Source organism: Schistocerca gregaria, chromosome 5 (genome assembly GCF_023897955.1).
Source record: "Schistocerca gregaria isolate iqSchGreg1 chromosome 5, iqSchGreg1.2, whole genome shotgun sequence".
In the NCBI taxonomy this organism is placed as follows: Eukaryota; Metazoa; Arthropoda; class Insecta; order Orthoptera; family Acrididae; genus Schistocerca; species Schistocerca gregaria.
In genome coordinates this window covers 502,085,850-502,100,610 of record NC_064924.1, presented here as the reverse complement: position 1 = coordinate 502,100,610, position 14,761 = coordinate 502,085,850, and the positions used below count along the sequence as shown (strand labels likewise).

The 14,761-nt window shown below is 44.3% G+C and overlaps 1 protein-coding gene across 2 annotated transcripts in view; it reads right to left on the bottom strand.

The window, feature by feature from the left end:
• LOC126271955 (aromatic-L-amino-acid decarboxylase) overlaps positions 1-14,761 on the bottom strand; it is a 172,910-nt gene that overhangs the window by 36,674 nt on the left and 121,475 nt on the right. For both annotated transcript variants that reach the window (XM_049974393.1, XM_049974394.1), the window contains exon 6: positions 7,919-8,048. In XM_049974393.1, coding sequence (XP_049830350.1) covers positions 7,919-8,048 — 130 coding nt within the window. The remainder of the gene's footprint in view (positions 1-7,918; positions 8,049-14,761) is intronic.

Here is a 14,761-nt window from a genome sequence, read left to right as displayed (position 1 = left end):
TGGCGGCGACATTAATGGAGGGCGGTAAAACAGCACACTTCCGCTTTGAAATTACCATTAAATGTAGATGAACAAAAGTTTCTGGCCAGTGATACATTGTGTGTTCACAAGTATCCGGACACCTGGGTGAAAATTACTTCCAAGTTCGTGGCGCCCTCCATCGGTAATGCTGGAATTCAGTATGGTGTTGGCCCACCCTTAGCCTTGGTGACAGCTTCCACTCTCGCAAGCGCAAGTTCAATCAGGCGCTGGAATCTTTCTTGGGGAATGGCAGACCATTCTTCACGGAGTGCTGCACTGAGTATCGGTATCTATTTTGGCACAAAGACGGCGTTCCAAAACATCCCAAAGGTATTCTATAGTATTCAGGTCAGGACTCTGCAGGCCAGTCCATTGCAGAGATGTTACTGTCGTGCAACCACTCCGTCATAATCCGTGCATTATGAACAGATGCTCGATTGTGTTGAAAGATGCAATCGCCATCCCCGAATTGCTCTTCAACAGTGGGAAGCAAGAAGGTGCTTGGAACATCAGTGTAGGCCTGTGCTGTGATAGTGCTATGCAAAACAACAATGGGTGCAAAACCCCCTGCATGAAAAACACGAACACATAACACCAGCGCCTCCAAATTTTACTAATAGCAGTACACATGCTGGCAGATGTTCACCAGGCATTTGCCATACCCAAATCCTTCCATCGGATCGCTACATTGTGTAATGTGATTCGTCACTCCATGCAACGTTTTTCCACTGCTCAATCGTCCAATGTTTACGCTCCTTACACCAGGCGAGACGTCATTTGGCATTTGCCGGCGTGATGTGTGACTTATGAGCAGCAGCTCGACCATGAAATCCTTCTCACCTCCCGCTTGACTGTCCTAGTACTTGCAGTGGATCCTGATGATGTCTGGAATTCTTGTGTGATGGTCTGGATAGATCTTAAACTGTCGGCGGTCTCTCTCAGTCAACAGATGAGGTCGGCCTGTGCGCTTTTGTGCTGTGCGTGGCCCTTCGCGTTTCTACTTCACTATCACATCGGAAACAGTGGACCTAGGGATGTTTAGAAGTGTGGAAATCTCGCGCACAGACGTATGCCAAGTGGCACCCAATCACCTGACCGTGTTCGAAGTCTGAGTTCCGCGGAATGCCCAATTCTGTCCTCTCACGATGTATAATGACTACTGACTGAGCTGATATGAAGTACCTGGCAGCAGGTGGTTGCACAATGCACTTAATACGAAAAACTTCTGTTTTGGGGGTGTCCGGATACTTTTGATCACATAGTGTATAACGAGATCCTTGGAGCTTGGTGAACTTTTAACGTGATACAAAATGATTATACAGAACGAAGGTACAATGTCCCGTAAAACAGTCTTTAACTCAATACAACATTACAATATACTCGGAAAAACAAACAATCGGAGGAGTTTTATTGCTACTATGAGACTTTCGGCAAACATTACCGGTAATTCCAAAATCGGCACCTGTAGATGAAATAAACCGAAGTTTAAAGAGATTAATATTTTGGAATAAGGTTGAAAATTTTTTGAAGTAAAATATGCTTGCAGTAATGACAAGAGACACAAAAGCTCAAATATTTGGCGAAAATTTATTGAAAACTGAAAGTGGTATTTATCCTCCTGACTTTTACTCTGGCAAGCTTATTGTAACACAAGAATTATGCAATGTGGTAGAAACAGAGGAACAATTTTTTGATAAAGTGTATCGCTCGACAGAAATAAACTACCTAAATGAAGTCTGGTAGTGTGAGCGAACAATTTTAACACAAAGTAATGACGTTGTAGAACAAATAAATCAGCAAATACAGTTGATTCCAGGAGCAAAAACAATATATAAATCGATATATACAATAACTGACGAAGAAAGAAGTGTCTACTTTCCAACCGTAACTCATTGAATGCGTTCGGTATGTGTCTGCATGCACCGAAACTGAAAGTTGGATCGCCGATAACACTATTACGAGATATTAATTCATACAAATTATGTAATGGCAGAAGATTGTGTGCCTAACAACTACCTTAATAATACTATTGAAGCAATAATTGTAACTGGTAAACAAAAAAAGAAAATGTGTTCATACCAAGAATCTCAGGGATATCTACTCAAACACCATTTTCTTTTAAAAGATTACAATTTCCTGTGAAATTAGCTTATAGTATGACATTCAATAAGGCTCAGGGCCAAACATTTCATTAAGGCAAAAATAATATGAAGGAATCTCACATGGTCAGCTCTACGTTGGATTTTCACGTGTCAGACAAGCAGAAAATATATATAAATGTATGCGCCATACAATCAAACCTCAAATATAGTATATAAGAATGTAATTTAATGTAAAGACTTCGTATGTAAGATTTTTGTCAGAAAAGGGAAGACAAAAGAAAAGGGAAGACAAAAGAAAAGGGAAGACAAAAGAAAAGGGAAGACAAAAGAAAAGGGAAGACAAAAGAAAAGGGAAGACAAAAGAAAAGGGAAGACAAAAGAAAAGGGAAGACAAAAGAAAAGGGAAGACAAAAGAAAAGGGAAGACAAAAGAAAAGGGAAGACAAAAGAAAAGGGAAGACAAAAGAAAAGGGAAGACAAAAGAAAAGGGAAGACAAAAGAAAAGGGAAGAAAAAGAAAAGGGAAGAAAAAGAAAAGGGAAGAAAAAACGAAATCTTTCAGTGCATTTTTTTGTTCATTATTACATTTATAAAACTCTTTACAGAAACTAGTTTGTTTGCGTGGCCACCTTTCACACAGCAAGCACAGTAATACTTGAAAATAAACCGCCTATTCTTGCTGCAACTTTATTTTTCCCAGGCGCGTTTCGCCTTTTTCTTGCTGGAAAACATCAGTAGTGTATATAATAAAAGCACAGTCTCCGAAGAAATAGCTATATCGAGTGCAAAAAGAATAATTATACTCCACAAAAAAGAGGGAGAAATATTGTAGTGAGAAAAAGTTCAGAATACAAAACTGTGCTCACGTGTCGGTAATGAAGTAGTTGTATCATCTCCAGACCAGATGACAGGATACGCAGATCACAGCAAAAGCTTAAGTAATTACTTATTTACATACAAAATTGCGACGTGAACTGTTTGACCTAAAAATAACAAAACTGTATCGTTATATATCCCACTGATGATGCCTTCGATCAAGAAAAAGGCGAAAGGCGCCTGGGAAAAATAAGTTGTAGCAAGAAAAGACGGTTTTATTGACAAAACAAGTGTACTACTGACAGAAAATTAGAACCCTAGCGAAGCAGGTTATTGGCCATTACGTAAGAGAAAGTTTTCAGTAAGCCCTTCAAAAATCATTGTATCTTTGAATACAAACTTTGAGAAATCCAATCTTGTATACTGATATTTGTGATTACAATACTTAATCTTCACAGAATTGAAAATGAATAAATAAAAATTATTTTATTCTGTAATTATTTTACATGGTCATAAGAACAGGCCGTTGGAATTCCAATGTGTGCAATGATTAATGAAACACACACAAATTAGAATAAAATTCTTTATTTCTAAGGGTTGTGTCTATACCGTGGTGCTTTACTATGCATCGTCCTACTATAGATGGCATGCCCTTCCCTTCTTGCAGACAGTTATCGGAAGACCTAGACTTTAACGCAGACAGTGAAACTTAGCATTTTTCACAAATACAAATCATCGTTGGAGTTGAAGGAAGCGTTATCTGACAGAAAAGAATCCTAGGTCCAGCTGAGCAGACGCTCGGGTTTTAGTCGGACATCCCCTTCGTAAACCTTTCATCACCGAGTCAGACTGTAATGTAAGGGTGAATTGTCTGTATAACTGCAAGAAGGGAAGGAGCAAACTAAATGAAACTTGTCTGATTTACGGGGCATGTCTAGTTATTTCGGTGATTACAAAAGCGAATCAAATTTACTGAAAAGTATGAAGTCGAGACCAATTATCGCTATGATATTGCACCCCTTCTTGCCTTTATCTCTGCACGGATTCCACTGAGAAGCGCATCATATGCAGATGTACCCTCTAATGAGCCAGACTGGACCATGACTGTTGTAACTGGCCTTGATAAGCTGGTGTGACGGAGTTGGCATCCGAGCTGGTCACACACATGTTGTATCGGAGACAGGTCTCTGGATCTTGCTCGCTACAGTAGTAGCTCAGCATCACGCTGACGGTTCGTACACACAGGTATTAAGTGTGGACGAGTATCTACTTGCTGAAAAATGTGACTACGGCACCGTCACAGGAGAGACTGCAAGTCCGTGACGTACCATGGTGCCATCAGATTTCCCTTAATTATAACCAGCCGAGACCTGAAGACATATCCGATGGCTCCCCACATAACATCACACTCGTCGGCGATGATCATTTGGGGTACTGCAGAACTGCAATTCATTGCTGAACACAATGCGAAGGCATTAGTCAGTAGTCCAGCGTGTCACCACTCCAAATGCAACTGTTTATGTTGAGGTAACGGCAGCCTACGCAAGGGACACTAATTCCTTAGTCGGCTGCTGCTAATCTCCGACCAATGGTACGGTATGACACAGTGTTTCAGGGAATCCACTACTTGTTTTGGATGATATGCACAGATGTCTAAAGGTTACGATGTGCTTTATGCATGGCGGTCCTCCCTTGTGGTCATACGTGGTCGGTAGGAACCTTGATGTGTACGTTAGCTCTCACGTTCTCAGGCAGTCTAACACCGGGCCACTGTAGCATCCAATTGCCCCAGAGATCTTAACCTTGCACGATTCGACCAGTCTGTCAAATGGAGACCGGAAATGAGACTCCTTCCAGTGTCTGTACCTGATAGCACTATCTCACAAAAGAACGCGGCATCTCAGGTCATTCAGTGTTATCACTAATCTTCGACGCTTTTTACGCCCGTTATATACCATACTACGCTTGGTAACAGCACTGAACACGAACACCTCTAATGAACTGTGGTGGCTGTTCTACTTGTCACAGAGAATTTAAACTCTAACCAGTTACGTACCCGCCTATGATGTGCACGGACAAAAAGTTGCGTTGACATCTGACCTTGTATACTGGGTCAGTGTCAGGCAGCGTAATTACTTTCAAATAACATACGTAAGGGAAAAACCGTAATTCAGAACTGACTTAGCGAAAAATGCAGTTTTAAGACTCCAGACGACGACAATAACATAGCCAAGTAAAAAAAAAACTGCGTAACACGGATACACCTCGCAAAATTACATCAATAACACAGATCAAGGACTGAATTACGGCCTGTTTGTATTCCTACTACTTGGCTGTCACTTTAATGATAACTTACTCGAGCAGAACGTGATAGCATTCCGCTTAGAAGGTAACAGTTGAGCAAATCTAATGCTAATCTTCGTTTCTCCCTTTCTCAGACGTAAACGTGTTGCTGCTGCTGCTGCTGCTGCTCTGACGCACATCCAGAGTCGGCCTCGTCGAGTTAACTCATACAAATTCACAAGTGCATTCTGCTGTCTGATCGACAGGTTAAGGAGCAAGGTTCTTCAGTAACTCCCGTCTCTATTTCTGTTTTTGGTACTAATCTGTCTGCATCATATTTCGGTAAAGGAAACATTTCCTGTGTTCCTGTGTCTCTCTCGTATGGTTCGTGCAAAGTTCGAAAGTGATTTCCATTACCATTTCCATTTCTGTGAGATCTCGCAATATTTCTGAAGCCCTGTGTCACCGATTAAATGCCTTGCACGTGTATCGTATAATTTCTATCGTCTTACTTTACGTTATTATTATTGCTACGTATATTTACAGATAAACTAAACGTAGTACTTTTCACTTCCCCACACAAAACCGTTTATTAATGTGATACTCTTCTTATATCCGGCCAAAAGGAGTGACGAGAATGAAATATGCTGGCGTCCTAAATTAAAGCAACAAACGGAAATTTTGCAAGGCTGCGTTTATTTTGCCACGAAACAATATCAACAGGTGACAGTAAAGCAGAAACAATGTAAGGAACACAGAACATAAATAACTGCTAAATGCGTAACGATAGACAAAAACATTCTCCCTAGTGCATACCAGACATGCTCTATGGGACTGTAATCGGGAGAGCGAACAGGCCACGCTGAGCGTGCATCATTTTCCGTTTCCAAGAAAACGTCAGCGACCCGTTCTCTAAGAGGTCGAACATTATCGCCCATCAGTTCGAAGTCTGGGTCCACACCACCTCGCAAAAACATCACACAAGGTCCCAAGATCTCGTCACGATACCTGAAAGCAGTTAAACTTTGCCGATTCACCCGTACAATTTGATGAAGAGGCGTCTCAGTGGTCCACATAATCGCTGCACACACCATTAGGGATCCTCCTCGATATCGGCCTCTTTTCACAATGTTTGGATCCAGAAATCGTGTTCCACATTCCTTCCACATGCGAAGGTTTGGAGAATCACTCTAGACCAAATCGGGACTCGTCAGTGAAAAGAACAGTGGCCCACTGTTTGACGTCCAGGGGGTATTTCGACGGCTCCATTCTAGACTATCCCTTCTGTGAAGACGCATCAGAAGCACGCATACAGCAGGTCTCCGACAAAGGCCACTCTGCCGAAGCCTTCTGTCACCGTTTGCCTCGATACAAGACGTCCAGTGGATGCTGCGATGTCAAATGTCAGTTGCCGTGCAGTACTAAGGTGATACTGTCTTACCCTTACAGCCAAATGACACTCCTCTTTCTAATATCACACATGGTCGATCCTTCCTTGGTCTTCGGGATATAGTTTCGATCTCTATAAATTGACGCCACATCCGAGAAACAACAGAACGATTCACATTATGCCACCGGTCCACATCAGTTTGCGACTGTCCTGCTTCCATTCTTCTTATGACCTACCCTGTTTCATAGGTGCCCTGACGTCATCGTTGGCGTGGTTCTCCATTGACCGGAATGCCACCTTCTGTGCAGAACACGATAGTACCTAGATCTGTTGACAGTTTGTATGATTATACCGTGAATAGAGGGTTGTTGCTTGAATTTAGGACACCAGTGCAGTAGCTATACTCTTTCTAATTGGTGTCTTCCACTGTTTGCAAATTTAACAGACGAAATTTGAAGCCAAGAGGTCCTATCTATTTTTTCTACGAATATTTGTGAAGTAATAGGTCCTGGCATGAGGCTAGACAACAGAATCCGCCATATACAACATACTCGATAGTTTAATAACAGTGTGGCAGAGTGCAACTCAAAAACTGACTTCTGTTTCTACAGCCAAGCCCTCGACAACGTAAGTGAACAATTTCATTTTTTTATGTCAGCGTGAAGAATGACTATTTTTAGTCACTACGTAAACTGAATCTGAACTATGTGGGTCCGAGGCACCTGTCTTACATAATTACATAAACACAGTGCATTCAGTTTAAAGTGAATTTTATATCATGATCACACGTTTAGCGTACCTACTACTGTGCTGTCTGGCTAGTTTCAGAGAACTCTACACCAAGGAAACCCAAAACCCTAAAAACACATTTTAGTAATAAGTTTCCTTTAATTTACGTCTGTGGTCACAAACTTTTGTTAACAGATTATCGGCTTAGACCGATAATAACCATCAGATCTCTTTTTATAAAAAATTAAGTCCTAATGTACTGCAGCCCTAGTGACATCGACAAATGTTAAATGGAAAATCAGCACCAGCACAGTATATATAAACAGCGGGTGCTAAAGTTTGTGACCATATACGTAAATTAAAGAAACTTTATTGTATATATGGGCCACTGTTTTATTCGTGACAATGTCGCAACTTGTGAAACATTTTGGTAATATAAAATAGTTTGCAGTTTCATTCTGCAAGAACAATATGATCGATTCGTGACTAAGCATAGAAAGACTAATACCATATACTGAAGTGCAGCAAAAATAAAGACGAGCAGGAGGCAGAGAAGAATAAAAAAGAGACCATACTTACTGGACGTGTAGGCGACCAACTTGGAGATTATCTCGTAGTCACTCCAGTGGGGGTGCTGCTCCTTCACTTCCCGAAGTTTTCGAGCCTTAGCTCCCAGGAGAGCCACTAAAGTTGCTTCACTGGCAGTTCCCTGTTCAGATAAAAGGCCAAACTTCATTCTGAGACAGTAGACATAGACCGATAAAGAGCAGAGAAGAAAAAGCAATCGCGATTAGCAAAAGACAACAGAAATGTTGCTACGAAAGTTTCAGCACTGTTTCCACAGTGAGCAAATTAGTGCTGGTTGGAATGTTCTTAAGCCTTCTGTAACACTCCACCATAGCTTTCAAACAGATATTTTCTTTAAAAAAAAAAAAAGATGGGCAATTAGACTACTATTTCACTAACCGTTACTGGACTGCAAAACATTTCATTTCAATATACCTCCGTAATTATAATTGCCCGCATTACTATGTAAAACTGAAATCTGAAGCAAAGCCCCATTATCAGCAAAGTCCGTTCAGGGTGAAATTATCGCCAACTTATATGCGAACTCTTGAAGCAACGTTTTGTAATTAACAGGTACTGTAAGCCTCATATGAAGATTTCACGTTTACTCATGAGGAATTTAATTAGAGAAAACGCTACTCTGACTGATGTCGCTGAACCTTGTATTGACTGTCAGCGTAACGGTGTAGGGCAAGACACACCGTACCAACGCATTTGATCACGAGCGTCTAACTAATGGACTTTCCATCGTCGAGGTTGTGCAGCTACTGGGTCTCTCTGGTGCCACAGTGTCAACGGTGTACTTCGAGCATTTTTATTCGGGGAGGAGTGACCTCCTCACCGGAGGCAATTACCATCGGCAAAGAAGAGTTGATATCGCAGTTCGCCATCGATTATTGCTGACTGTAACAAGGAACAGATGGGTTACAGCACAGAAAATCACTCGTGAAATCAGTGTTGGATAAAAACAATGAATATCCAACCAACTCAACCGCCCAGACCCACTACCTCATACGTTTGTTAATCGTACGTAACAGAGCAAAAAGATTACCATGGACGCAGGAACAGTACAGTTGGTTGCTTGAATATTAAGAAGGTAGCCTCACAATACAGATTGGTACCAGCCGATGGCTGATGAGTATTCCGACAACCATGTGAGGCAATGAGGATGCATTAACAGCACGGGCGTCATTCTGACAGGTGGGAGATGTGTTAGAATGGAGCGAGGAGGTTGGTGGTGGGGGGGGGTGGGGGAGGAAGTCGGAAGACATTGTGCGGAGGGTTTTACACGGAATGTAATGGAGCTTCTGATTCTCCTGTCGGCTCTTACAGGAGAACGATACAGGAAATTATTGTCAAATAAAATGCAACCATTTGCTGGCATAGAGTACATGCAGGCGATCGAATGCACTACTCCATAGGTCACAACTTGGGTCGGAAGTATTCTGATATGTAGTTTCGATACAGGCACGAAGGGCTGCTTACGCAACAACGTAGGTCTGATGATCCAGTGATACCGAAACTATTCATACTGTGTTTTAAATAGTGCAACTGGAACTGAAAGATAATCTATACAGTAAAATTGTTTTATACATATACAAAGAAAATGGTTGTAAGCACTATGGGACTTAACATCTGAGGTTATAAGTCCCCTAGACTTAGAACTACTTAAACCTAACTGACCTAAGGACAACACACACTACCATGCCCGACGCAGGATTGTAACCTGTGACTGCAGCAGCAGCCCAGTTCCGGACTGAAGCGCCTAGAACCGCTCGGCCACAGCGGCTGGTTATACATATAGCAGAATCGTTTGAGGAATTCTTCAGAGGCATGATGGTACTTGTTCAGCCTGCTCCACATTACTTTACCTCAGTCCATCTGAGACGCCACCTAGTCACAACTGGGGGTCTTCGCGATGTCTAACACCAGTAGTGAAATTAGTTACGACGGAAACTCAGGCGTTATCAGTATTCACTGCACCAATTTTAGATGCCCATAGCGGTAATTTTATTATTATGGTAAATGATGCAGTTGAGCAGTTGGGTGTTCAGCAACTGTAATCTTCCGCATTCCAGATAATTTTGTCAGAATCATGAAAAGCATCACATTCGACTGAAAATGTAGCTGTCTGTCAACATTGCTTGATCATGTTGTTGAATATGGGGCACTGAAATGAGTATGGATTAGTGCATGAAGGTTCATGGTAGCGCTACAGCTGTGGATTTCAATATCAACGTTGTCGAGTAAAACTCCCTCAAAAACGTTTAGCGAACTTTATCTACTGGCGAAAAAAGTATACACCCAAAGATTGAACAAGGTAAGTCCGAGCTGGAATAGGCGGCGCATCTTGGCCGCATTCATACTGCGGGTGAACAACACTGTATCGTCAGCATAGACTGCTAACTTCACGCGCGCCACCCGCGGAGTGTCGGCTGTTTAGAAGGAGTACAACAACAGGGAGCCGACAACGGACCCCTGCGGCACCCCCGCGCTAATCTGCTGGTCGGTAGATGTTTCTGCTTCTACTCTGACGTGGAATGTGCGTCCCGAGAGATACGAACGCAGCAGGACCACGTGCGACATAGGTACCCCATGCACAAAGTGTTTTTATACCAGGCCGTCGTGCCACACGCAGTGAAGGGTCTCTGAGACGTCGAGAAGCACCGTCCCTAGGTACTCCCGCGTCTCTACCGCTCGCATCGCCTGCTCCACTAGGCGCAACAGCTGCTGGCTGGTCGAATGGCCGGAACCCGAACCGCTCCTCAGGAATGAGCCGTTGGTCCGTGACGGGGCGTAGCAGCCGGTCCACGTACAGCCTCTCAACTACTTTTGAGAGGGACGGGAGCAAGCTGGTCGGCCTGTAGTTCGCTGCTTGGCGGGGGTCCTTTCCGCTCTTGTGGATGTCAACCACATCCGCGTGTTTCCACGATGAGGTGAAGGTCCCAGAGCGGAGAACGTTGTTGAAGAATGATGTATCTCCGGCGGTAGCACCTTCAGTAGGCAATTGGTGATACCATGCGTTACACCCGCCTTCTTTGCACTGAGGCGGCGGACTTTGAGGTCGACTTGCGCAGCCCTTATTTGCTCGATCACATCGTCTTCATCTCTGTCGGCGAGGAAGACCCGCAGGCGTTCTTCAACGAGGCGGACGCGGTCGACATCTATCTCGCCCACAGCAGGTTGAAAGTTGTCGGCAAACGCGTCTGCGAGGATGCTGGCTTTAGCACCAGGTTCACAGACGACGGCAGAACCCATTTGGAGGGGCGGAACTGTTTGGTGACTACGGAGGAAGCGTTTGACAATCCACCAGACACTTCCATCCGTCGTCTTTAGGGTGGCCACTTCCGGTGGTCATCGATGGTGGCCCGAATCTCTCTCCACCCGAATCTCGCGGGTAGCCGTGTGAGCTGCCACTTCTTGTTTGTGACCGGGGGGAGGGAGGGGGGGGGGAGAGAGTTCGCGAGACATCTACCGCGCCGTTCGTTGCCGCCTCTGTTGTACCGATTGTGTGCCGTGTGAAGAAGGCAAACGTCTCGTGGCCCCTTCCACGGCAGGATTGAGTACGCCCTCTAGACGGTCGAGCAACTCAGCACGGAAGCGTGCCTCATCAATGGCGTGGAAGTTGTGGCAGTCAGTCGGCATGGAGGCGCCGATGACGTCCATGTAGAAGACCATCGAGGGTTGGTCAGGCGACAGGGCGCATCGCACAGTGGCCGACATGAAGTTCCCAACACCCATGAGAACGGCGATGTCGAGCACATAGGACTGGCAGCAGTGAGCGAAGACTGCGTGGTCATCTGCCCCTAGGACTATCGCACCGTGCCGTTGTGTGGCACGAGCGGCGACCGCTGGCGTTGGTGGTGCGGCGGTTCCATTGTGTGCTCACTTCATTTAAATCGCCCGCAATGAAGAGCTACCCCCGCAACGCCAACAGGGCATCGAAGTCAGCTTGCAGTACCAGTCCCCTCGGCGGCCTGTAGGCCGAAACGAAGGTAATAACAGCCGCCGTAGCGTTAACAGCCACTCCAGTGGCTTCCACTGCGGTAAGAGGCGGAAGCTGTAATTCGTGGTGTTTGAGAGACGCCATTACATTAACAGTAGTCCCTCCACAATGGGTCAACTTAACGGTGCTGTACCACCGATAGTTGGCCACCCTGACGTTAACGCCTGGCTTCAAGAAGGTATCGCACACGAGGCAAATATCAATTGCCTCGTAGCGCAAGAACTCCCTGAATTCACTCTACTGGGGAACCAAACTGTTTCCGTTAAACACCAAACGGTGAGTCCACGGATGTGATTATTATCCATTGTCAGCTGCAGTGAATACGCCGACCTAGAGGACCATCGTAACGGCGGTGACAAGCACCGGGAGTTACTCGAGAAGCTGGCCCAACGACTGCAGAAGCGATCAGAGTTCAGCTGAATCGGGGCCGTGGGGGCGGCGGGGGCCGCTGAGGCGACGTAAGTGATGGCTCCGCCAATGCACTGCCCTTTTATACCTTGTTTACGTGATGCTCCTGCCACATGCATATGTGCATGTGCATGTGCACGTCGCTATCCCATGACTTTTGTCACCTCAGTGAAATACCCGCCGAAGTAGCGGAGGTAGCTTGTATGGTGGCGCACAACTCCGACCTAGCTGTGGAAAATTTTCACTCCCAGTATTTGACCACCAAGAACATAAGAGATGGTGGCTTAGTTACTGACCACTGGCCTTCGCGCCAACACCCTGGATTAAATTCCAAACTTCTCCGCAGTGTTTCATGAAATGAAGACATCGGATACTTTTGGTGGTGATCCGTTCGTCAAGCTTGGCGGGTCCCTTGGTGCTATTCGAGAGGCGCAGGCTACGTGCCAGCACAAGGTTTCACCCTCTATCTTTCATCCACAACACAAACAGCGCTAGACTGTACAAGCAATCGTCAGAGTCATCCATGCAACAATGACAGACACTTCAGTCATCATGACAGGTTGGAGGAACGTAACCGCAAACCACCTCCATTAGAACTGAGTGTACTAATGGTGTCTGAAGGGAGTTGCTGTATACAAGCATTCGCTCTTAAACGGCTAACAGCAGTTTGTTAGCTAACTGTGAAATTCTGACTTTTGGTGAAACTGCGTTATGAGTGTCGCTAAAAACTGAGTGTCCGGCCGCGGTGGCGTGCGGTTCTGGCGCTGCAGTCTGGAACCGCGGGACTGCTACGGTCGCAGGTTCGAATCCTGCCTCGGGCATGGGTGTGTGTGATGTCCTTAGGTTAGTTAGGTTTAAGTAGTTTTAAGTTCTAGGGGAGTGATGACCATAGATGTTAAGTCCCATAGTGCTCAGAGCCAGAATCTAAACCAAATCGTCAACAACTACAGTTCAGGGATAAAAGCCGACGTCACAAGCGGAAGATTATGAGAGAGAGAATAGGAGGATGACGAGTGCGTTATTTACTACTTAAAGAGAGGTGAATACTGAGCACGTCTTTCTTTCACTGCTTCAATTAGTCTGTGATGACAACAATCCACGTGATAAAAATACGGTATATTAAGTTCTTTTATATGATTTTCTGATTGTGGGTTATGCCTGAAATTTCTAGACAGGCCAGCTTTTCGAGACAAAATTAAGAAATTTGGGGGTTTTCAAAAAAGGGTCAGGAAGGTGATCTCTCTACGGACAAACTAAAAGCAGAAATGAACACACTGGAAGAATGAAGAAGTAGTGTGGAGACTGAAAATCAGGAAAGAAAACAAAATCACGAGAAGCTATTTCACATGGTCCATATGCAGCTGAAATGAAAGAATGAAAGAAAGAAAGAAAGAAAGAATGAAGAAACGCTTTAGTGTAACTTCCCAGAAAGAGCAATTCAGAGAGATAAACATGTGGAAAGTATTTGTCCCAAAATTTGGGATTTACACGAGTATTGATTTAAGAACTATTACAGCAACACTAACAACTTTGATACCGTCATACTTTAAACAATATAAAACCGTTGTACTTAGCTTAGCACTGAATTTGTGGACACACATCTGCAGTATGCGAGCGTCTAAATGAGTGGTGTGATATTTGCTTCGGTTGTTTCGGCTATTATCGCGAACCTTATTGTTTTCTTAGTGGTGGTCTTTCTGCTACGGTCTTTCTTCACTAAATTTCCTGTAATTTGCTGGTTGTATCTATATACAACAGTATAAAAATTATTTTAACGAATTTATCTATGAATCTGCGTTCCATAGCAGTATTTTCGTAATTCGTTTAAATAATTTTCATACCAGTACTGTTGTCATTAACATCAAATTCTCACAGTCTCTCCAATATATTTGGTCGATCAACATCAGCGATGCGACAGCAAGACGTGCAGAGGACACTGCAAGTGACAGATAAAATCTGGAATCGATACATCGATTGTTAAATCGAAACAAGCTTCGTTTTGACAGCCATTTTGTTTCTGCTGCATGGCAGAGATGATTGTAAAATGCGAATGTCGTGCGACTACGGTCTCCCGTCGAGTAGATCATTCGCAGGGTGAAAGTCTTTCGATTTGACGCCACTTCGGCGACTTGTGCATCGATGGGCATGAAATGACGACGGTTAGGACAACACAACACCCAGTCCCTGAGCGGAGAAAATCTCCGACACAGCCGGGAATCGAACCCGGGCCCTTAGCTTTGGAATTCTGTCGCACTGGCCACTCAGCTACCGGGGACGGGCAGAAGTGATTGTGATGACGTGTTTCAAATGTCCTTTGCAAGTTTATTGACAGTGGCTAAGAAGATCCAAGCAGCCACTGTAATGGAAGCAACTCAACACACCACAGGGAGACAGCCATTTGTTATGAACAAAGCAAGCGACTAAATACTTTTTTATGCGGA